Source organism: Erinaceus europaeus, chromosome 9 (genome assembly GCF_950295315.1).
Source record: "Erinaceus europaeus chromosome 9, mEriEur2.1, whole genome shotgun sequence".
NCBI classification, from domain to species: Eukaryota; Metazoa; Chordata; class Mammalia; order Eulipotyphla; family Erinaceidae; genus Erinaceus; species Erinaceus europaeus.
This window is the reverse complement of record NC_080170.1, coordinates 20,362,123-20,387,573: the sequence shown is the minus strand read 5'-3', so window position 1 is coordinate 20,387,573 and position 25,451 is coordinate 20,362,123. Positions and strand designations below refer to the sequence as shown.

The window sequence follows — 25,451 nt, the reverse complement described above, 5'->3', positions numbered from 1 at the left end:
TTGACTCAGGGGCCTTATTCCTGTGGTGGTGAGAGCCCAGGAGAACCCCTACTGTTGATCAGGCCATGCTGCTGGGCTGTATGGACCTTGGGGGTGTTTCTGGCTTGTTACTTTCAACCCTTGGAGGAAGTCAACCAGCTACTCATGTCCCTGCAAGTAAGCCCATCAGCTCTGCCTGCAACCACCCCTTTGCTCTTTTCCATCTGCAGAGGAGCGATCCACTCTGCCCTTTCCTCGACTGCCTGCACATGGACTGAGCATGCAGCACCTGTCTTACACTGTCTGCCACTTCTTTCCTGCCTAAGAGAACCCAGTCGTCTGTGGCCGAAAAAACTGACCGTCTGTTAAAGCTGAGTCAGAGGTGCGATTCACTCCAAAATCCGCCCACATTCCCCACTTTCCAATCAATCTGACTGTTGTGGTCAACCTTCAAATCTGCCCGTGCTTGTTCTGAGTTTGTATTTTACTGCCATCCCTCCCAAAAAACCTAATGTCTCACTTAAACAAATAGAAATTTTTTAAAAAAATAATAATTCAACAGCATAAATGAGGGACTTTCAGTGAATAAACAGTTTAGAAGTATTAAGGGTTTTTATAGGGGCCAGGCAGTGGTACATCTGGTTAAGCACATATGTTACAATGCACAAGGACCCAAGTTCAAGCCCTCGGTCCCCACCTGCAGGTGGAAAGCTTTGTGAGTGGTGAAGCACGTCTACAAATGTGCCTCTGTTTCTCTTCCTCTCTCTCCACCGTCCCTCTCTATTTCTGACTGTGTCTTTTCAATAAATAGATAATTAAAAAAATTAATTTACTTTTTAAAAAATATTTATTTATTTACTTATTTTTCCTTTTGTTGCCCTTGTTTTATTGTTGCTGCTATTGATGTCGTTGTTGGATAGGACAGAGAGAAATGGAGAGAGGAGGGGAAGACAGAGAGAGGGAGAGAAAGACACCTGCAGACCTGCTTCACCGCTTGTGAAGCGACTCCTCTGCAGGTGGGGAGCCGGAGGCTCGAACTGGGATCCTTATGCTGGTCCTTGCACTTTGCACCACGTGTGCTTAAGATGCTATGCTCGACTTCCTGCGTTCGACTCCCTAAAAAGAGTTTTTATACAGATAAAAGCACCTACTGCATTCATAAAAACATAGGTAATTTAAAATTACACTGAATATCACCTTTCAGTTTGTAAGATCAGTGAACATTAAAAAAACCTGGTAAAAACATTTATCAGGGCGGGGGTAGACAGCATAATGGTTCTGCAGAGACTCTCATGCTTGAGGCTCTAAAGTCTCAGGTTCAACCCCCCCACACACACCACCCTAGGTCAGAATTAAGCTGGTTAAAAAAAATTACTTAATTAATTAAATTAAAAAACAAACAAATACAATGGTCCAGGAGATGGCACAACATATAAAGCATTGGACTCTCAAGCATAAGGTCCCGAGTTCAATCCCTGGCAGCACATGTACCAGAGCGATGTCTGCTTCTTTCTCTCTCCTATCTTTCTCATTAATAAATAAATAAATAAAGTGGTCCGGGAGGTGCAGTGGATAAAGCAATGGATTCTCAACCATGAGGTCCCGAGTTCAATTCCCAGCAGCACATGTACCAGAGTGATGGCTGGTTCTTTCTCTCTCTCCTCCTATCTTTATCATGAATAAATAAATCCTTTAAAATAAATAAAATCTTTAAAAAACAAATACAAAAACCACTTGTTAAAGGTACAGGATGTCCTGTGCTCTCTGGTACAGCTGATGGTATCACAGTACAACTTTGGGGGAGTTTGCAATATTGGTTAACATTCACATTCCTGTAACTTGGTGGGCTCTAAAGTAGGAATTTCTTCCAATGGTAATGCTGGTGAATTTGAGAAATAAAGATTGATCTTTGCATGGGGGCCAAGGATTTCACTTAGTGGGAGGAAGCACACATTTATGAAGCCCTGGCTTCAAGTCCCAGAATCAAAATAGTCATAGTAAATATAATTATCTTTACTATTTACTGATTAAAGATTGCTCTTTGGGAGCCTAGTGGTGGTGTGCCTCGTTAAGTGCCTGGACCCAGGTTCAGGCTCCCAGTCCCCATCTGCAGCATGAAAGCTTCCTGAGTGGTAAAGCAGGGCTGCAGGTGTCTCTTCCTCTCCCTCTCCTCAGTTTCTTTCTGGCCTATCAGATGAAATAAATAAAGTTTTAAAAAAATCTACCCCTTTTTTTTTTTTTCCCCTCCAAGGTTATTGCTTGGGCTCGGTGCCTGCCCTACGAATCCTCCTGGAGGCCATTTAGCCCCCTTTGTTGCCCTCGTTTTTTGTTGTTGCTATTGTTGTTATTGCTGTCGTTGTTGTTGTTGGATAGGACAGGGAGAAAATTGAGAGAGATGGGGAAGACAGAGAGGGGGAGAGAAAGATAAGACACCTGCAGATCTGCTTCACCACTCATGAAGCAATCCTCCTGTAGGTGCGGAGCGAGGATCCTTACGCTGGTCCTTGGGCTTTGTGCCATGTATGCTTAATCCACTGCACCACTGCCCTGCCCCCTACTCAGCTGATTTTAACAGAATTATCTTGTTTTGCTCAAGTGTATTTTTAAACATTTTTCTTTTAATATATATATTAGATATAGACAGAGAGAGATCGAGAGGGAAAGAGATAGGAAGGGGAAAAAAGAGAGACACCTGCACCCCTGTTTCACCACTCGCACAGCTTTGCCCCTGCAGGTGGGGACCAGGGGCTTCAACCTGGGTCCTTGCGCACTGTAATGTGTGTGCTTAACTAGGTGTGTCACCACTTGGCCTTTATTTATTTGTTTATTGGATAGAGACAGAGGAGCTGAGAGGGAAGAGGGAAACAGAGTGAAAGAGACACCTGCAATACTGCTTCACCACCCACAAAGCTCCCCCCTGCAGGTGGGGACTGGGGGCTTGAACCTAGGTTCTTGGGCATGGTAATGTGGGTGCTCTACCAGGTATGCCACCACCCAGCCCCAATACCTTGTTTAAAAAACAATTTCCAAAGATCCTCTCTTTGCATAATGCTCAACAGTTAGGTAGACATTCACTGTAATCAAAACCTGACAATGTTTTGGCGAAATGACCTTGCAGTTCAAGCCATCACTGGATCGGCCCGACCGGTCCTTGGACTCTGTCATGGGTACTCAGCCAGGGGCGTCACCACCCAGCCCTGAGCTGGCACTCTGGTGTCTCTGAGGTAGCACCTCTCTAAACCTTCGTCCAACTGTCCTTGAGCATCTTCCTAACCTCTCTCAGTCTTTATAGAATTGAAGAGAGTCACAGTGTGGCCAATGTGACCTCCTATCTAGATGACTCAAACTCCGTGCACTTCTTTTTCCTTTTCTTCCTTCCTTCCTTCCCTTCTTCTCTCTCTCTCTCTCTCTTTTCCTATTTTAGAATTTTATCTTGGGGCATGGGTAAAGAGCTATGCACAGACTCTCATGCCTGAGTCTCTGAAGTCCCAGGTTCAATAATCCCCCCCCCCCCCAACACTCCACCATAAGTCAGTGCTGAGCAGTGCTCTGGAGAAAAGGTTTTTTTTTTTTTTTTTCCCCTCAGGGTTATCACTGGGGCTTGGTGCCTACACTGCTCCTCGAGGCCATTTTTTCCCCATTTTTATTGCCCTTGTTATTATTGTTATTGTTGTTATTGTTGCTGTTGGGTAAGACACAGAAATTGGGAGAGGAGGGGAAACAGAGAGGGGGAGAGAAAGATAGACACCTGCAGACCTGCTTCACTGCTTGTGAAGGGACCCCCCTGCAGGTGGGGATCCTGGGGCTCGAACTGGGATCCTTATGCTGGTCAGTGTGCTTAGAGCCATGTGCGCTTAACTCACCATGCTACCGCCCAGCACCGCCCCCCCCACACACACTTTTTTTTGGTGGGAGGCAGGCAGTGGCACACTCGATTAGGTGCACATAGTACTATGCACAAGGACCCGGTTCGAGCGGGTTCGAGCCTCAGCTCCCCACTGCAGCAAGGATGTTTGACAAGTGAAGCAGGTCTGTAGGTGTCTTTCTCTCTCCCTCTCCCTCTCTCCCCTTTCCCTCTCAATTTTTCTCTGTCCTATCCAATAAAAAGGAATATAAAAAAATAAAGGAAAAATTGCCACCAGGAGCAGTGAATTCATAGTGCAGGCACCAAGCCCCAGTGATAACCCTGGAGGCAAAAGAATAACAGTAATAATAAAAAATAGTAATTAAATTATTTTGGACAGAGACATTGAGAGAGCAGGGGGAGAGAGACATCTATTGGACTGTTTAATGGTTTGTGAAGCTTTCTCTTTGCGGGTGGGGGTTGGGGTTTGAACCTGGGTGCTTGCACACTGTAATGTGTGCTCTCAATCAGGGGCACCACCACCTGCCCCCTGGAGTAGCCTGCTTGCTTATTTATTTGTTCACCAGAGCACTGCTCAGCTCTGGCTAGAGGTGGTGCTTGGGGATCAAGCCTGGGCATGCAAGTCCAGTGTGCTCCCACTGGGCCTGGGCCTGGCCCTGGAGCAGCACTTATAATTTCCTTTGGAAACTACCTCTGGACCCATAACCTGGCTAATTATTTACACAAGATGTGTCTGGCTCAGCCCCTTCCATCCCAGCTTCTGGCAGGCTTTTCTCGCTGAGTCTATTATTCCTGACTTTTGGTTTAAAGTGATAGGCCTGCTTCTTTCCCTTTCACGTGAGCACTGAGAGGCCATTGTGGGACCGCTGGGGAGTCTGAATCCAGTATTTCCGTGTCTCGGGCACACAGGGAGAGTCTGGAGTGAGAGGCTGGTCAGCGTAATAGCCAGAGAACACGTATTTGTCACTTAAGCTGGCCTTCTTACATGGGCACAGTTTGTGGTCGTGCAAAAAACAATTATATTAGTAACATCAGAGACTGCAGAAAACACTAAAGAACAGGATAATAAGGGGAAGGGGCTGGGTGGTGGCGCACCTGATTGAGCGGACGTGTTACAATAGACAAAGACCCAGGTTCAAGCCCCTGGTCCCACCTGCAGGGGGAAAGCTTTTCAAATGGTGAAGCAGGGCTGCAGGTATCTCTCTCCTTCTTTGTCACCTCCTTCCCTCTTGATTTCTGACTATCTCTATGCAATTAATCAATAAAAATATTACAATATAAAAACAAAACAAATATTTCACACATTACAGGATGACCAGGGGGGAAAAATCTGAGAGAACCCCCAGATGTGAAACAGGAGAGCAAAGCAAGCTACATGTGCTGCTGGAATACTGGTGTCAATGGGCTTGCTCAACACAAGGTCACCCCAGGCTTTCAATCTGTGAGAGGCAGCATCTGTGCCGGGAAGTAATGGGAGGGACAGTCAAGTGAGGTGTGTCAGGACAGTGAGATTCACCTGCAGCCAGATCTTCAGAGGAATGTGCCCCAACGCCAAAGGACGGATGATACAAAACAGGACACACATTCTCTCAACAAAGTTTTTCGTCTGGGGCAGGCACGATGGGACAGAGACTCTGAATGCCTATTCTAGAGAAAAATGATGAAAGAGGGAGGCTATAGTGGGCTGGGTGAAATGGAGACCTGCCAGTAAACCTGCAGTCCAGGACTGTGTGGTAAGTATGACAACTGGGGGAAGCAGAGGGGGACTAGTGACTTAACCGGCCAAGTGGAGACACCTGAACTTAGATGTGAGGAATGAACTGAGAGTCATGTGAGATGCACACCTACCGGGTGTGGGATGAGCAAGCCGTGGCCTTCTGTTCCAGGGAACAACACTTTAGAAAACAAAGAGAGGGCCAGGGAGTCAGCATAGTGGTTATGCAGATGACTTTTATACCTGAAGCTCTGTGCTTACAGGTTCAGTCCCCAGCACCACCATATACCAGAGCTGAGCAGCACTCTGGTAAATAAATAAATTAAAAAAAAAAATCGGGGGAAAGGCAGGCGGTAGCACAGCGGGTTAAACACACATGGCACAAAGTGCAAGGACTGGCATAAGGATCCCAGTTAGAGCCCCCCGGCTCCCTACCTGTAGGAAGTCGCTTCACAAGCGGTAAAGCAGGTCTGCAGGTATCTATCTTTCTCTCCCCTCTCTGCCTTCTACTCCTCTCTCAATTTTTCTCTGTCCTGTCCAACTACAATAACAGCAATAACAACAACAATAATAATAAACAACAAGGGCAACAAAAGGGGGAAAAATAGCCTGCAAGAGCAGTGGATTTGTAGTGCCAGAACCATGACCCAGCGATAACCCTGGAGGCAAAAAAAAAAGGGGGGGGTGTGCCGGTGGTGGTGCACCTGGTTGAGCACATGTGTCACAATGTATATGGACTCAGTTTTGAGCCCCTGGCCCCTATCTGCAGAGGGAAAGCTTTGTGAGTGGTGAAGCAGTGTTGCAGGTATCTCTCTGTCTCTCTCCTTCCCTATCTTCCCCTTCCCTCTTGATTTCCAGTTGTCTCTATCTATCCAATAAACAAACAAAAAGCTAAAAAAAAAAAGAGAGAGAGAGGAACCAGGCAATGGCGCACCTGGTTAAGTACACACATTATAATGTGCAAAGACCTGGATCCAAGTCTGCAGGGAGGGGAAGCTTCATGAATAGTGAACAGGGCTGCAGGTGTCTCTCTGTCTCTTTGCCTCTCTGTCTCTCCCCTCTCAATTTCTTCTGTCTCTAATAAAGATGTCAAAATACATATATTTAAAAATTTTTTTAAAAAGAAAAACAAAAAAGACAGAATGTAGTTGATAAAGTAGAAACACTGGTGTCTGAGATAAGGCTAGAAATAAAAGCAAAAGTTTTATCATGAGACTTTTAGAGTTTGGACTTTACCATGATGACAATAAGGAACTATCAGAATTTTTTTTTAAAACATGGACAGGCATATTCAGATATGTATTTGAAAGACAAGTGTCCAGCTAGAATACAAGTGAAAGAAAGCAAAGTGTAAATGACTAAGACAGCTGCAGGTCAGAGTGCTCTGCTGTGCTTTGAAGGAAGTGACGCCTAAGAGAGTCAGAGAAAAGGGGCAGGAAAGGAGGAGAGGAGCAGGAGCTGGAACCAGCAAGCCTTGTGCACGGCTTGCCTGAGAGTTCAGGGAGTGGCTGCAGAGGTAGCCCAGTGGGTGGAGTTTCAGACTTGCATGCCTGAGGCTGCCGGCTTGATCCCTGGCACCACACACACCAGAGGTGCTCTGGCTTTTCTCTCTCTTCTTTCTGTTACACGTGAAACTCTCCTCTCTCCTGAATGTAGCAAATGAATACAAACTAAAAACTAAAAAACAAACCAGAGCAGAGGTCACATAGGCTCCGAAGCTGAATATGGACCCCAGATCAGATCAAATCAATGGGGTTTACAGTCAACAATATTTATACACCTTTCCCGTATTTGGGAGCTACTCTTTCCCTGACCCAGCTTTCTGGTCTTTCTGCCAGCCATAACATCACCTCCCCAGACAATAACTTGGGTCCACCTGCAAATCAGATGTCAGGCTCAGAAAAAAACAGACAACAAACAAACAAACAAAGAACCCCCCCCCCCCCCACACACACACACACTCTAGTACAGTCATGGGCCCTTTGGAATATAACTAAAATAAGACTATTAACTATATACAAAACAGAGACCCCCAAATCTTCACCTGTACTATTCCAGCCTTTAGGTTCATGATTAGTCAACAACTTGTTTGGCTTTGTATGTTAACTCTCTTTTCAACCACCAGGTTCCAGATGCTACCATGATGCCAACCAGACTTCCCTGGACAGATGAGCCCACGAATGTGTTCTGGAGCCCTGCTTCCCCAGAACCCCACCCCACTAGGGAAAGAGAGAGACAGGCTGGAAGTATGGATCAACCTGCCAATGCCCATATTCAGAGAGGAAGCAATTACAGAAGCCAGACTTTCCAACTTCTGCTCCCCATAATGACCCTGGGTCCATACTCCCAGAGGGTTAAAGAATAGGAAAGCTATCAGGGGAGAGGATGGGATTCGGAGTTCTGGTGGTGGGAATTGTATGGAGTTGTACCCCTCATATCCTATGGTTTTTGTCAGTGTTTCCTTTTTATAAATAAAAATTAAAAACCAACCAAACAAACAAACCAGAAAGCAGAGAGAGAAAGGAGCTGAAGAAGATAGCTCAGTTGTGGTGGGTTAAGGGGAGATAACCTGCTATTTATAAGATAAGGAAAAGTGGAGAAGAGGCTTCAAGAGGGGAAAATGATCACTTTAATTCTGGTCAGAGTGAGTCTGAAATGCACAGAAGTGAAGCCAGATATGCAAAAACCCAGGACAAAGGTTTGTGTCAGAAATACAGTTTTGAAAATCACCCGGAGGACAAAATAAAATACGAAGTAACTGAGGCACACAAACAATGACACCATCTGGAGATAAGTAGAAGATGAGGGCAGAAACTTAAGACAAAACCCCAGAGACACCCAGAAACTGAGGAGCTGGGAGATGCTTCATCCCGTAAAGAGCGCATCTGATTGACTGTGTGTGAGGACATGGGTTCAAGCCCCAGCCACCACCTGGGAGCATTATGTAAAGGGTTGTGGAACAGTGCTGTGATATCTTTCCTTCTCTCTGCTTCTTGCCTGCTTTCTGGAAAGGAAAGAACCAAGGAAAAAAGGTCACTTCACTCTATCAGATGAACTATTTCCCTTGGCTGCTACCTTTTTTTCCCCCTTTGGTTGCCCTTGTTGTTTATCATTGTTGTTGTTATTGTTGTTGTTATTGCTGTTGTAGTTGTTGGATAGGACAGAGAGAAATAGAGAGAGGAGGGGAAGACAGAAGGAGAGAAAGATAGAAACCTGCAGACCTGCTTCACTGCCTGTGAAGTGAACCCCTGCAGGTGGGGATCCGGGGGCTCGAACCGGGATCCTGACTCAGGTCCATGGCTGCTACCTTTTTCATTGACTTTCTAGTTCAGCCACTTAGCTCCTATTGAGCCAATACTCTGGCAGACAGCAACTTTAAATTCTGATGATCGGACTGTAAATGGCTATCTTCAAAGCAATAGAGAGGGACTAGCAGAGCCACAGTTATTTATTAGCCAGACGCGTTTTCCATGTTTCATGTTTTGGCAGAGGGAAGGCACTACTATGTGCTACGCAGCATGTTAAAACTCCCACAGGAGAAACAAAATGAATCAAAAAAAACTTTATTAGCCCAGAGAAGACAGTGTCTAAGATAAGTACGATTGCTGAAAGGGACAGAAAGATGTAGACAGAGGGAAAAAATATATATATACACACACACACACACACACACACACACACACACACACACACATATTCATTCTATAATCTGACTTGATCTTGAACCACACCTACAAGGGACAGACTGTAAGACTCAAATGTTATGGCTGGTGGAAAAAAAGGAAAAAACTTCAAGACAGGGAAGACAGAGTTTGCAGTCAAAAGTTCACTTTGCAGTCAAAGTTCAGTACAGTCAAGAGCCCATTCAAATAACAGTGACATCACTCTTCAGGAGAGAATGCATGCAGGGTATTTACGACACATTCCGCAAAGTCCAGGGGATAGTCAAATGGCCTCATGTGCAAATGCACCATAACTGAAGGCAGTCAATGAACTGAACCCAGAGAAGAGCTTGAAACAGAGAAGGATCTGGAAGCAGCTGTTGTAACTTCACTTAGAATGTGGAGAACAGCCTCATAGCCAACAGGATAGAAACCATCAGAGTAGAAATGGAACCAGTGGGGGGGAGGGGAGGTTTGCTGGGCAGTGACACACCCAGTTAAGTGCACACCTAACTATACGCAAGGACCCCGTTTGAGGCCCTGCTCTCTACCTGCAACAGGGACGAAGCAGGTCTGCAGGTATCTCTCTTTCTCTTTCCCTATCTCCCTCCCTCTCTCAGTGACCACCAGGAGCAGTGGATTTGTAGTGCCGGCACCAAGTCCCAGTACTAACCTGGAGGAAAAAAAAGAAAAAGAAAAAGAAATGGAACAAGTGGAACTTCAGGAACTGAAGAATACACTCATGGAATAACAAATAAACAAAAATCCCTGGGTAAGACTGACACCAGAATGGTAATAGTAGAAACAAAACTAACTAGAAGATAAAGGTGGGAGTGAACATAAACTTACAGACATATATGTGGAATTCCAAGAGGAAGGCAAGACAAGAAGTGTGTGTGTGTGTGGGGGGGGGATGTAAGATGTATGTGGTCCGGGAGGTGGTGCAGTCGATAAAGCATTGGATTTTCAACGATGAGGTCCTGAGTTCAATCCCTGGCAGCACATGTGCCAGAGTGATGTCTGGTTCTTTCTCTCTCTGCCTATCTTTCGCATGAATAAATAAAACAAATTCTTAAAAAAAAAAAGTGAGATCTGAGAGTCAAAACTTTTTCAAATTTGGTGAAAGATAAAGCTGTGGAAAGTCAATCAACCTCAAAGAATAAACACAAAGAAAACCACATCTAAGAACAGCTGGATGCTAAAAAAGCAATTTTGGCCCCTCTTTTTCTATGTAAGATTACTTCCCTAATGTAGACTATGAAAAGCTTAACTACCCAGCCAGAGGAAATCAACGTTTTTCAACTTCCTCACAGTATTGCCAAATGGCTTCCCAAATGAAACGGAGCTATTGCTAAAGCCTTGGTGGTGGGCACGGACAGTAGGGCGAGACATGTACACATATACTCAGTGTACAATCTTGCAGATAAAGGAGTTTGCGATTTTACACTAATTTAAACAGGAAGCTGCTTTTAAGAATTTTTTCTTCTACTTTTTCTGTAGTCACTGGGGTTTTACCACACTAGTTGGACATTCCCCGCCCCCCCTTTGAGTAGAAAGACAGAGACAGGGCTGAGCATAATGGCTCTGCAAAAGACTCATGCCTGATCGGCCCGGCGGTGGTGCACCTGGTTGAGCACACATGTTACAGTGCGCAAGGACCGAGGTTCAAGCCCCCGGTCCCCACTTGTAGGGGGAACATTTCACAGCTGGTGAAGCAGGGCTGCAGGTGTCTCTCTCCCTCTCTGTCACCCCCTTCCCTCTCGATTTCTGGCTGTCTATCCAATATACTACTAATTTTTTTTTTTAAAAGTCTCTCTTGCCTGAGGCTCTGAGGTCCCAAGTTCAATCCCTAGCACCAACATATGATAGAACTTATGACAGAGCTGAGCAGTGCTCTGGCTTTCTCTCTCATTAAAATAAATAAGTGAAATGTTAAGAGAGAGAGAGAGCGAGAGAGACAGAGAGAGAGAGTCAGTCACTCAGTCACCACAGCACTGAAACTTCCCTTAGTGCAGAGGGGACTGGGCTCAAACCAGGGTCATGCTTATAACAAAGCAAGTGCACTATCCAAGTAGCTATACTTCTGACATTTATCTCAAGAAAGTAAAAGGAAATAATAAAAACTTAGCTGACTAAAATGTTCATAGTAAGCATTTTCATATTTGGATGAAAAGACAAACAGAGGCTGAGGAGGCAGCTCAGAAGTAAAACATATGCCCTACATGTGTGAGGCCCTGGGTTCTATCCTGATATCGAGTAAAAATAAGGTGGAGAGGGAGTCGGGCGGTAGCGCAGTAGGTTAAGCGCACGTGTCGCAAAGTGCAAGGATTGGCATAAGGTTCCCGTTCGAGCCCCTGACTCCTCACTTGCAGAAGAGTCACTTCACAAATGATGAAGCAGGTCTGCAGTTGTTTATCTTTCTCTCCCCCTCCCCCTCTCTGTCTTCCCCTCCTCTCTCCATTTCTCACTGTCCTATCCAACAACAATGACAACAATTAACTACAACAGTAAAACAACAAGGGCAATAAAATGGAATAAATAATGAATAAATATTAAAGAAATATTTTGTTTATTTATTAATGAGAAAGACAGGAGGAGAGAAAGACCTAGACATCACTCTGGCACATGTGCTGCTGGGGAATTGAACTCAAGACCTTGTGTTTGAGAGTCCAGTGCTTTATCCACTGTGCCACCTCCTGAGCCACCTGACTTTTGGTCTTCCCCCTTATAATCTACGATCTTCTTCATAACACACAATTAAACTCTCAGAATAATTCTTACAAACTTTCATTATTAAACCACACATCTTCATACTGAAATGCAGGCTTCTCTTCCTTCCTGAGTATAAACTGATGTCTCTTGCCATAGTTATTTGTATTGTAATGATAGACATCTTATTCCTGTCTTTTATAATAAAAATATTAAACACAAAGAAAGGAAGAGAGAAAGGCATAGTAAGACACTGTGTAGTTATCATTTGGCTGAAGCAATCAATCAACTTGCAGACAATTACCTATAAAGCCACCTACATTTTCCTCCAGTGGACTGTTTTGAATCCACACCCCGTCATTACATCATTTCAATCATAAACATCTTAGTATCTTATCTCTACAAGCTACAAGATACTACTGAAAAGAAACTGCCATTGTTGGTACCAAAGGTCCAATTTCTGATATAGGCATATCCCACCAGTAAGACTCATATTAGATGCAGGAAAACTATACCATTTTAATACATAGATGTATATATTTCATTCTCTATTTCTCTACAGATTAAATGAGTAAAAAACTCTTCAACAAAATCAATGAGAATATAGCTTGAATAGTTTTCAAGGATGTTCTTAGAGACCTCTTAGGAAGGAAGAACAAAGTTCCTCTCTCATGCTAGGCAGTGGCGCACCTGGTAGACCACACACTGTTAATGCATAAGGACTCAGGTTCTAGCCCCCGTCCCTACCTGCAGGGTGGGAAGCTTCACGAGCGGTGAAGTAGAGCTACAGGTCTCTCTCCCTCTCTATCTCCCCCCACCCCCAATCTCTCAATTTCTGGCTGTCACTATCAAATAAATAAAGATAATTAAAAATGTTAAAAAAAAAAGTTTCTCTCCTGAGTAAGGCAGTAGTGCAGCGGGTTAAACGCACGTGGCACAAAGCGCAAGGAGACCGCATAAGGATCCCGGCTCAAGCCCCCAGCTTCCCACCTGCAGGGGAGTTGCTTCACTGGCGGTGAAGCAGGTCTACAGGTGTCTGTCTTTCTATCCCCCTCTGTCTTCCCCTCCTCTCTCCATTTCTCTCTGTCCTATCCAACAACAACGACGTCATCAGTAACAACAACAATAACTACAACAATAAAAACAAGGGCAACAAAAAGGAAATAAATAAATAATTTTTTTTTAAAGTTTCTTTCTTTTTTTATTTTTTTTTTTGCCTCCAGAGTTATCACTGTGCTCCTGGCAGCCATTTTTTCCATTTTATTGGATAGGACACAGGGAAACTGACAGAGGAGGGAAGGATATGGAGAGAGAAAGATAGACACCTGCAGCACTGCTTCTCCACTTGAGAAGCGTCCCTTCCTATAGGTGGGGACTGGGGACTTGAACTCGAGTCCTCAGACATGGTAGCATGTGAGCCTACAGGAGTGACACTACCTGGCCCCTGAAGAAAAAAAAAAATTCAGTTGTCCTTACCTTTTGTTGGGCTGAGATTCTGATCTGTAAATCCTCTTAGTTCTGCATTTGTGGAAGTCAAACCAGTCTGAATAAAAATAGTTAAAAAAAAAAAAAGATTAAGTATGATGTGGTCACTTACTAAGCTCTATTATAGCTCCTACCTAATGCTCATATGAATGGGCATGCTGTATGTCCATTTTATATATAGTCACACAAAATGAATTAACTATAGCAACTACAGGAGTATGATTAGAAAGTATTGCTGGAGGGCGGAGGGTAGATGGCATAATGGTTATGGCAAACTGACACTCATGCCAGAGGCTCCTAAGTCTCACATTCAATCCCCTGCACTATCATAAGCCAGAGCTGAATAGTGCTCTGGTAAAAAAAAAAAAAAAAGGAAGAAAATATTCCTGGAAAAATGTTAGTTGTCCAGATTACAAAAAAAAAAAAAAAAAAAATCATGTGACGAGCAGAATTGAGATGGACAGACCTTACTGAGTTTCTGAAAGCAAGTGTTGTGGTCACTGTAAAGCTGACAAAACCCTCCCTTCATTGCTGTTTCTACATTTTTCCTGTTGACAGTCACCTCCTACAAAGCATTTCAACATTGCAAGGAGTAAAAAAAAAAAAAATCAAGTCAGGGCCATTAATTACCAGAGCACAGAGGTGAGGTTCACAGGCCTCAAGTCCTACTGCTTAGTCTCTCTGGCTCATCAAGTCTACCAAGTGTGGTCCTTGTCTGCAAGGCGGAAGGTTCTAGAAGGACTTGGAGATTCAGATAGCTAGAAAAAAGTTCTACAAGGTAATTCGTGGAACACATAATACCATTCATATGCAAAGTGCTCAATCCAAGTTAACACTCACTATTATTATTATTATTAATTATTTTTGCCTCCAGGGTTATCTCTGGGGCTGGGTGCCTGCACTACAAATCCACTGCTCCTGGAGGCCACTTCTTCCCATTTTGTTGCCCTTGTTGTTATTGCCATTGCTGTTGTTAATGGACAGGACAGAGAGAAATCGATAGAGGAGGGGAAGACAAAGGGAGAAAGATAGATACCTGCAGACATGCTTCATCACTTGTGAAGCGACCCCCCTGCATGTGGGGAGTCCATGCGCCTGCACCATGTGCGTTTAACCCGCTGCACTACCACCCAACCCCAACACTCATTATTAATGCATGACACTAGAGGGACTACCTATAGCATTGTGTTTATAAACTGACATTTCCACAACTTAATGTGATGCCCACCAGACTACTTGAAATCCTAGTGCTAAATACGATTGTTATTATGCAGAGATTAGTAAATGTATTATACAACAAGACAAAGTCTCCATTTCTGAAACTTTGTTTAAAAACAAGCTAACCTGGGCAGGGGTAGATAGAATAATGGTTATGCAAAGAGACTCTCATGCCTGAGGCTCCAAAGCTCCAGGTTCAATCCCCCCACCCCCACTCCCACCAACCATAAGCCAGAGCTAAGAGTACTCTGGTAACAACAACGAAAACAAGCTAACCCAATAAATGGTTTCATTGCTATTAGATTGTTTTCATCTGGTGGATTTTTTTTTCCCCCCACTAGGGTTAGCACTGTGGCTAGGTAACTACACAGCTCCACTGTTCTTGGAGGTTGTTCCCCCTCCTTTTTTTTCTTTTCTTTTCTTCCTTTTTTTTTTTTTTTTTTTGATAGAGGGTGAGCGACAGATAGAAAAGGAGGAGAGCTAGGAGAGATACTTGCAGTACTGCTCCCACAATCATGAAACTCTCCCACTGCAGGCGGGGAATGTATGGGAGTTGAAACTGGGTCCTTGCACATGGTGAGAGGTTGTGCTCTACCAGATAAGTCACAACCATATCCCTGACCCTGGTAGATTTATAATCTTGAAATGTCAATGTTAACTTAGTACTGAACAGCATAAGGATCCTGGTTTAAGCCCTGGCTCCCCACCTGCAAGCAAGTCGCTTCACTGGCGGTGAAGCAGGTCCGCAGGTGTCTGTCTTTCTCTCCCCCTCCTCTCTCCATTTCTCTCTGTCCTATCCAACAACGACGACATCAATAACAACTACAATAATAAAAAAACTAGGGCAACAAAAGGGAATAAATAAATTTAAAAAAATTTTTTTTAAAAAAACTTAGTACTCAAATAATTTTTCAAAGATCTAACACTGTTAACACATTTTATTGTACGCACAGCTTGACCGACAGTTATCCTCATACCTGTCTTGTGTTTTAAAATTATCCATGGCTTTAACATATATTCATAAACACTCATTTGATGTCCTATAATTTTATATTTGGGAACTCAAGTCCCTGTCCCTTCTTCCTAAGAGGGAGGTTACCAGAAATTTTCTACATATCATTCACATCATGGGAAAGTAATTCTGATACAAATCTGTGTCTAGGATGTTCCTCTCCTTTCTTTTCTTTCCTTTTCCTTTTCTTTTCTTCTCTTCTTTTCTCTTTTCAACCAAAACACTGCTCAGTTTTGGGTTACGGTGGTGCCATGGATTGAACATGAGATTTTTGGTGCCTCAAGTATGAAGGTCTTTTTTTTTGCAAACCCAGTATACTATCTCCCAGCCCTATCTCTAGGATCTAATATTAAAGTTTAATGACAACTGAGAGAAAAACATCTAAAGCACAGCTTTTTACTTTATTTTATTGCCACCAGGGTTATGGCTGGGCTTGGTGATAGCACTACTAATCCATTGCTCCTAGTGGCCTTTTTTCTTTTTTTCCCCTTTCTATTTTATTGGGTAGGAACAGAGAACTTGAGAAAGAGGAGGAAGAGGGTGAGGGAGATTGAGAGGGAGAGGGGAAGGGAGAGAGAGAGAGAGAGAAGAGAGAGAGAGAGAAAGAGACTTGTAGACCTGCCTCACCGCAGGTGAAGCATCTCCCCTGCAGGTGGGGAGTGGGAACTTGAATCCGGGTCCTTATGAATGACAGTGTGTTTAGCTAACCAGGAGGGCCACCACCCAGCCCCCTAAAGCAAAGTTCTTAGTTCCTTCCTTCCTTCCTTCCTTCCTTCCTTCCTTCCTTCCTTCCTTCCTTCTTTCCTTTTTTTTGCTTTGGGGCCCGGTGCCTGCACTACGAATCCATCAATCCTAGTGGCCATTTCCCCCCCATTATTGTTGTTGCTGCTTTTGTTGTTGTTGGATAGGACAGAGAGAAATTGAGAGAGGAGGGAAAGACAGAGAGGGTGAGGGAAAGATAGACACCTGCAGACCCACTTCACCTCCTGTGAAGCGACTTGCCAGCAGGTGGGGAGCCAGGGCTTAAACCGGGATCCTTATGCCGTTGAATACTAAATTAACATTGACATTTCAAGATTATAAATCTACCAGGGTCAGGGATATGGTTGTGAGTTATCTGGTAGAGCACAACCTCTTACCATGTGCAAGGACCCAGGTTCAACTACCACCACCCACCCCCCCACCGCAGGTGGCAGCTCTTAATTCTGAGTAGATAATGGTACATACTTAATCTCAGCTAGATTGTAAGTGCTTCTGTTAAAATGAAACCCTGTACAGCAAAATGATCACACTATGGGGTCCAGGGCTGCTTACAAACACTAATATAAAATGATCAACATGTAAGTGCCAAGAACGTCCTGTGTGGTCACCACCAGTCCTTCCCTTCTAAAACTCTTCTGCTAGAAATAGAGGAAGACAAAACTTCTCTTGTTCTACTGCCGAAAAAAAGACGACAATGTGACTGTTCAGTGCATGTATTATAAAAACATCACCATTTGTTATTATACACAAAGATAACGGCAGAAAACCTCAACTCCAAACCACATAGTCACAGCAGAGAGTTCACAAGTTGACGTTACTGTTATGTTTAAACACCTGCTCTTAATGTTCAGCTTCTGCAGAGTGAGTTAGCCAACGGATTTGGAAACTCTTTCAGCAGCTGTACACCTGCACCAGGAAAGCCAACAAATCCTGCTCCAAGAAAGATAAAAGTCAGCATTGAGTCAATAGTGTGTGTTCCTTTCTGCCTCTTGGGTGTCAGGGAGGTGTTTGTGCTCACAGCTTTCATAAATTCTGCGGAAGAATGTATTTGAATGCTACGTGAGTGTAGTTAACTAAAGCTTCATGAATTTATTTATTTATTTTTTATATTTATTTCCTTTATTTTTTATATTTATTTGTTGCCCTTGTTGTTTTCATTGCTGTAGTTATTATTGTTGTTGCCACTGTTGTTGGATAGGGCAGAGAAAAATGGAGAGGGGAAAGGAAGACTGAGAGGGGGAGAGACAGACACCTGCTGACCTGCTTCACCGCCTGTGAAGCAACTCCCCTGCAGGTGGGGAGCTGGGGGGCTCAAACCAGGATCCTTACGCTGGTCCTTGCGCTTTGTGCCACCTGCACTTAACCCACTGCGCTACTGCCCTACTCCCAGACATTAATTCTTCTATTTTTTATTGGCTAGAAACTGTGAGAAATTGAGAGGGAAGGAAGAGACAGGGAGAGAGACAAGACACCTGCAGCACTGCTTCGCCACTCCCAAAGCTTTCCCCCAGCAGGTAGGGGGACCAGAGACTTGAACCTGGGTTCTTGTACATTATAATGTAACATGTGCACTCAAACAGGTGTGCCACCACCCAGTCCCTTATTCAGTTTATTTAAAAGGATCATTTTTCCTAGAATGTTGTAGAGAGCAACAAGAAAAAAAAGTCGACTCTAAACACTTTCATTGGGCCCAGGTAGATAGCATAATGGCTATGCAGAGATTCTCATGCCTGAGGTTCCAAAGTCCCAGGTTCAATTCCCTGCATCACTGTATGCCAAAAAAAAGAGGGGCCGGGTGGTGGCGCACCTGGCTGAGTGCACGTTACAGTGCGCAAGGACCCAGGTTCGAGCCCCCACTCCCCACCTGCAGAGGGAAAGCTTTGCGAGTGGTGAAGCAGGGCTGCAGGTGTCTCTCTGTCTCTCTCCTTCTCCCTATCACCCCCTTCCTTCTTGATTTCTGGCTACCTCTATCCAATATGTAAATAAAGATAATTAAAAAAAAATCTTAAAAAAAAAAAGAAATTCATCCAATAAAGTCCTGAGAAAAGTCTTCCACCTGGATAGTTACACAACGTTTTGTACATTATAAGCTGTCACAAAATGATTGCTGAATAGGAATTACCCAAGACCAAATCTTGAGAATCAAACCCTATTCCTGGATAATGGCGTTGACATTTTGTGAATAAATGTTAACCTTGGATACTGACAAACTGGAAAGAACACAGGATGCAGAAGGAGATGACAAGTTCAAAGATAAACACTACCATTCATAAGCAAGGTGGTCTTCAAACAGTCATTGCAAATGGAGATAGTAACATATAGAGCTCCTGAAATCAAACTGCAGGGTTTTGTTTTTTAAAGATTTTATTTATTGATTAATGAGAAAGATAGGAAGAGAGAGATAGAAACAACCAGACAGCATTCTTGTACATGTGCTGCCAGGGATTGAACTTGGGACCTCATGCTTCAAAGTCAGTGCTTTATAAACTGTGCCACCTCCCAGACCACCATCAAATTGCACAGTCAGGCGCTGTGACCCAACAGGAGTTTGGGACTATTAGCATACAAATGATGTCACCCTAAGGAGGTGCCTCAGAGAAGGGAATGTATAAAAGCACGGGACTTTGAGCAAGTCTCTCTCTTTGCTGCTTCTTCTGATCAGAAGCATCTCGGCGGAGCCATGTATAATCTGCCATGGCTACTTCTCCTGAGAACTGAACTGTGACTCTGCTAGCCTAAACATTTAAGACTCCTCCCCCCCCACAGCCATGAGCAATCTATACCCCAGATGATAATTGTTTATCTTATGGGACTAAACTTTTGATAACTATACTCAGACTTTATGGACCTAGCATACTCTTAACCCTTGATGATAAGTGCTTATTTTGCCTTTTACCTGTTTCACCCTAATAAACCTTGTATTGTTTAAACCAGTTCCCAGCTCCCTACTGTGAATCCTTTTATGTGCTGTAGCAACCCCCAACCAACCTCTTTTTAAGTTAAATTACAACAGTCAGGCAAATGTGTTAATGACGAAGTGAAATTCAAGTGCAGCCAGATTCAAATGTCTGGCTTTTCAGCACTTTCATAGGGACAGGGACAATTCCTAAGAGAGGTACAAACCATCAATAAAAATAAAGTCATAGGCCCTCTGGAATATACCTAAAATAGACCTGCTAGCTTTTTCCAAAACGGAGACCCCAAATCTTCATTTACAGTATTCTTGCCTTTAGGTTTATGATTAATCAACAATTTGTTCCACATTATACCTTAATTCTTTTTCAGTCACCAGGTTCCAGATGATAGATACCATGATGCCAACCTGACTCCCCTGGGCACATGACCTCACCAATGTGTCCTGGATCCCCTTCTCCCCAAAACGCCGTCCCACTAGGGAAAGAGAGAGACGGGCTAGGAGTATAGATTGACCTGTCAATTCCCATGTTCAGTGGGGAAGCAATTACAGAAGCCAGACCTTCCACCTTCTACACCCCATAATGACCCTGGGTCCATTCTCCCAGAGGGTTAAAGAACAGGGAAGCTATCAAGAGAGGGGATGGAATATGGAGCTCTGGGGGTGGGTACTGTGTGGAAATGTACCCCTCTTATCCTATACTCTTGTCAATATTTCCATTTTATGAATAAAATTTTTTTAAAAATACCAATAGGACCTAACTGGCAATCAGAGAGGTAACTGTATCATTCATCCTTTTTGTTGGTTGCTGTTGATTAGACTAGTAACAGTTAAAAAGAGGTCCAGGGAGATAGCATAATGGTTATACTGTAATAAAGAAATTTTGTAGTATAGCTACATTGTAGTGTGAGCAGTTAACCAGGTGCACCACTGCCTGGCCCCGACTTTCTGGGCCCCTCTTTGACTATCAGATGACTCTAATATGTCTACACCCAGCACCAAGCTTTCCACTGAATCATTTACCAAACTACCGTGCCAGTGTCCCCACTTGGGCATTTTTAGGTCTCCAACATTGTGACATGTGCTCAACCAGGTCCGCCACCACCTGGCCCCTAGGTCTCCAATATTAAGATGTTCAAAACAGTTTTTGACTTTGCCACGAAAGCCTGCATTTCCCTCAAGAGTTTCCTCTTCCTCTTTTAAACAGCACGGCCATTTACCCAGTTCCACTAGCCCACTACTGAGCTAGCTGTCTTCTCTAACTTCTTCCCCAATGACAGATCCCAGTAAGCAAACTCTAAAGCTGCCACTTCAAATACATCCTGGATCGAGCCACTCACCCCATCTCCAGCCCGAAGCACCAAACCAGGGTCTGAATTGATGGAGTAAGGACACAATGGCTCATATTATCCTTCTCTTCTGTCTGTCCACTTAACAGCCAAATTAGACTTGTGGAGAAGGGGTAGATAGCATAATGGTTATGCAAACAGATTTTCACACCTGAGGCTCCCAGGTCCCAGGTTCAAATCTCTGCACCACCATAAGCCAGAGCTGAGCAGTGCTCTGGTAAAAAAAAATAAAAAATAAAGGAGAGGGAGTCGGGCTGTAGCGCAGCGGGTTAAGCGCAGGTGGCGCAAAGCACAAGGACCGGCATAAGGATCCCGGTTCGAACCCCGGCTCCCCACCTGCAGGGGAGTCGCTTCACAGGCGGTGAAGCAGGTCTGCAGGTGTCTATCTTTCTCTCCTCCTCTCTGTCTTCCCCTCCTCTCTACATTTCTCTCTGTCCTATCCAACAACAACAACAACAACAATAATAACTACAACAATAAAACAACATGGGCAACAAAAGGGAATAAATAAATAAAATAAATATAAAAAATTTTTTTAAAAATAAATAAAGGAGAATTAACACAAAAAATAAACTGAAATGGAAGTTTCCACAGAACTTCCAGTCACTTTTCTCTCTCCTTTCTTCTTCTTCCGTTGATTTTTTTTATTTATTTAATTTTTTAATTATTTATTTATTTATTACTGGACAGAGACAGAGAAAAATTGAGAGGGGAGGGGGGAAGATAGATACCACAGCCCTATTTTACCACTCATGAAGCTTTCCCCCTGTAGGTTGGGACCTGAGACTTGAACCCAGGTCCCTGAGCTCGAACTGGGATCGAACTGGGTCCCTGCACTTCGTGCCATGTGCGCTTAACCCGCTCTGCTACCGACCGGCCCCCTTTATTTTATTTGTTTATTTATATATTCCCCTTTTCCTTTATTTTATTTTTTTAATTTGTTTATATTTATTTATTTTCTCTTTTGTTTTTTTCCTTTGTTTTTTTTTTGTTGTAGTTATTGATGTCATCATTGTTGGATAGGGCAGAGAGAAATGGAGAGAGGAGGGGAAGACAGAGAGAGGGAGAGAAAGATAGACACCTGCAGACCTGCTTCACTGCTTGTAAAGTGACTCCCCTGCAGGTGGGGAGCCAGGGGCTCAAACCGGGATCATTGCACATGTCCTTGTGCTTTACGCCACATGGGCTTAACCCGCTGCGCTACCGCCCGACTTCCACTTTATTTTATTTTTTAAGGACAGAAACTGAGAGGGGATGGTAGCCAGAGAGACACCTGCAGCACTGCCTCACCACTTGTGAAGCTTTCGCCCTGTAGATAGGGAATGGGGTTTGAACCCAGGTCTTTGCATATGGTAATGTGTGCCCTCAGCCAGAAGCACCAAGGCCCAGGCCCCTCCAGTAGCTTCTCGATGACATTTAAAATGCACACACTCCTCACTCCAGCCTCTAGATGCCACGTGCTCTGCGGCCTGATTTCTCAGGACACCTTCTGGCACCACTCTCGTTGTCCCTTGAACAAGCACACTTTCTCCTGCCGCTGGTGGCCAGGTGTTTCCCTCCCAGTATTCACACGACTGGCTCTTCCTTGGCTGGAATCTCTCGAGCACTTCTCTGCCATCAATGGTCAGCTGAAAGAGCTTTTCCTCACACTGTCTCTCTCCTCTTATCCATTTTCTCTTTCTTCATACATCTATCATCACCTAGTTTTATCTATTAGTTTATGTTCGCTACGCTTTATAAGCTCAAGAGACAATAGTCTGGAAGGAAAGGTGTCAGGCTGAAGCATGATAAAAGCAAGTTCAAAAACAGAGAAAACAGAGATAATGTAATGAATGCTGTGAGGGCTATTTGTAGACCCAGAACTATCTGGATCACAAGGGCTCTGTTTCTCCTCCTCTTCCTCTTCCATTTCTCCTTCTTTGCTCTCTATCTTTTTATGGGGGGGGGGGTAATAGTTGACAGTCTAGTCTTTAAAACACAGGCACAACCCAACTCTCCCCTTGACTGGTACCTAGGAGACACACCAGGATCCCAATGTCCCTTCATCCTGTCCCTTTCCCTCCTTCCCCAGAATCCTTTGTTCTCTCTTGTGCAAAGACTCCAGCCTAACAGCCCGATAGCAAATTTCCCTACACGCTGTAGTGTTGCTTTTCTGGTACAACCCTTCACCATAACTGGAAACAAATCCATTGAGAGAGGTTGGCAGAAAGTATCTAGCTTTAAAGGAAGTAGATTTAGCAGGGATAGTCTCAAGAGGAAAATGAATGCCTCTCCCAAGAGGTTTTTCTTTGCTTAATTCACTTTTTATTTTTTACCAGAGAGCACTGTTCAGCTATGGCTCATGGTGGTGCTGGGAATTAAACCTGGGACCTCAGAGCCTCAAGCATGAAAATCTTTTCATATAATCATTATGCCGTCTCCTTCAACCAGCCCCAAAGGTTTCTATCTAAAGTCTAGGGAGTCGGGTGGTAGCGCAGCGGGTTAAGTGCACATGGCACAAAGTGCAAGGACTCGTGTAAGGATCCCAGTTGGAGCCCCCGGCTCCCCACTTGCAGGGGAGTTACTTCACAAGTGGTGAAGCTGATCTGCAGGTGTCTGTCTTTCTCTCCCCATCTTCCCCTCCTCTCTCCATGTTTCTCTGTCCTATCCAACAATGACATCAATATCAATAATAATAACTACAACAACAATAAAACAAACAAGAGCAACAAAAAGGAAATAAATAAATATTTTTAAAAATCTCTTTAAAAAAAAAGTCTAATATCCTCCCCCCACCCCCAGCTAGAATTATCTCGCAGAGGACAGGGACAGTCTTTTGTACAATGTCCGAGGCTACATATTTCCCTAAGAAAATACAAAAGAAAAAGCCTGAGCCAAAGAAAATAGATTTTTTTTTTTCAGTTTGGTCGAATAACTCTCCAGCTGGTACTCAAACAAATGTATTGTAGTACCCACCAAAGACAGGAAGTGAGGGGCTTCCTAGAGGCAGTAATTTCATAGCTGTTGTGAAGGAGAGTCTTGGCAGTGATTTACAAGAATGATACTGGGCCCACTGGGGTACATCATTCACTGATTCATACTGTGCAGAAGCAAAAGCAATTATAAGTCAATGGCAGTGAAGAAAACACATGCAGGGGCAGGGGCCTTCAGTGGTGCACCTGGTTGAGCGCACATTATAGTGCACAAGGACCCAGGTTCAATCCCCTGGTCCCCACCTGCAAGGGGAAAACTTCACAAGCACTGAAACAGTGATGCAGGTGTCTCTCTTTCAGTCTCCTTCCTCCCTTTCAGTTAATCTCTCTCTGTCCAAAATAAATAAATACATAGAAAAAGAAAAGAAAAGATATACAGGAAGATTTTTTTAGTTTGAAAAATTTACATATACTTACATTTTTTGTCGTCATGTCAAGCTGTCTTCAAATTCCATGAAGCCATTAAAAACAAGCAGAAAATGAAAACAGAAAAACGCTGTCTTCAATGATTCTTTTAAAAGACATCCTGTTGAATGGAGAAGGGGAGAAGAGAAATGTAATAATGAGCAAGTAACTCATGCTCTGATTTGTTATAAAACATTTACTGTTGGAAGTTGGGTGGTGGTAGCAGCAGGTTAAGTGAACGTGGCGTAAACCACAAGGACTGGCCTAAGAATCTCGGTTCGAGCCTCCGGCTCCCCACCTGCAGGGGAGTCGCTTCACAAATAGTGAAGCAGGTCTGCAGGTGTCTTTCTCTCCTCCTCTGTCTTCCCCTCCCCTCTCCATTTCTCTCTGCCCTATCCAACAATGACAACATCAATAATAACAACAACAATCAAAACAACAAGGGCAACAAAAGGAAATAAATAAAATTTAAAGAAAAACAACATTTACTGTTAAGTATATTATTTACATCAATCCTCACAACAAGAACAATATTACCAGGGTGATACTCTGGTGTTCTTCCCCCCCTCCTTCCCTCTCATAAACAAACAAACAGATTAAGAAAATAATGGGCCAAAAATAGAATGGTTTAACTTTTCTGTATTATTAGTTTCATGAAAGATTAAAGATTAGATTAAGACTAAAGACACTCCACCAGCTGGGGCCCTAGTCAGGGAGTCCTGAGATTCCCAAACAGACTTGATGGGCCTAGACCTCAAATAAATCCCTCTCTCCATTGTTACTGGTCATTTCTATCAAGGACAACAAAATAAACCCCTTTGTGGGCCCCCATAGGACCTTTCCCTCAACTTGGATCAACAATGGAAGAGAATCTTGTGAAGGGAGGCTGGACATCATACTCTATGCTACACCTGAGGAAGATGGGTCCTGATATTGGGGCAGCTTGGAATATTCCTACTCATGACCACAGAATGTGAGCTCAGATCTACAGGGATGTAGAGGTCACACAGGCTCCAAGCTGAATATGGGCCCCAGGTCACATCAAATCAATGGGGTTTACAGTCAACAATATACCCCTTTCCATATTTGGGAGTTACTCTCTTCACCTGATCCAGCTTTCTGGTCCTTTTCCCAGCCATGACATCATCTCAAACCTGAGTATAGCTATAGGCCCATTGAAATATAACTAAAATATGCCTACTAGCTATCTACAAAATGGATATCTATCTAACACTTCATCTGCACTATTCCAGCCTTTAGGTCCATGATTGGTCAACAATTTGGCTTTATATGTTAACTCTCTTTTCAGCCACCAGGTTATAGATGCTAGCAGGATGTGACCAGACTTCCCTGGTAGACGACCCTACCAATGTGTCCTGGAGCTCCACTTCCCCGGAGTCCTTCC

General features: G+C 43.8%; 1 protein-coding gene across 7 annotated transcripts in view; it reads right to left on the bottom strand.

Moving 5' to 3' along the window:
- Nucleotides 1-25,451, bottom strand: part of TFDP2 (transcription factor Dp-2) — a 133,221-nt gene that overhangs the window by 83,258 nt on the left and 24,512 nt on the right. For 6 of the 7 annotated variants that reach the window (XM_016191234.2, XM_016191235.2, XM_060197465.1 and 3 more), the window contains exons 2-3: nt 24,059-24,167; nt 13,406-13,472 (exon numbers count right to left, since the gene is read on the bottom strand). In XM_016191234.2, coding sequence (XP_016046720.1) covers nt 13,406-13,472; nt 24,059-24,073 — 82 coding nt within the window. In that variant the 5' untranslated portion in view covers nt 24,074-24,167. Of the gene's footprint in view, nt 1-13,405; nt 13,473-24,058; nt 24,168-25,451 lie in introns of those variants that run through there. The other variant, XM_060197467.1, reaches the window with a different exon arrangement.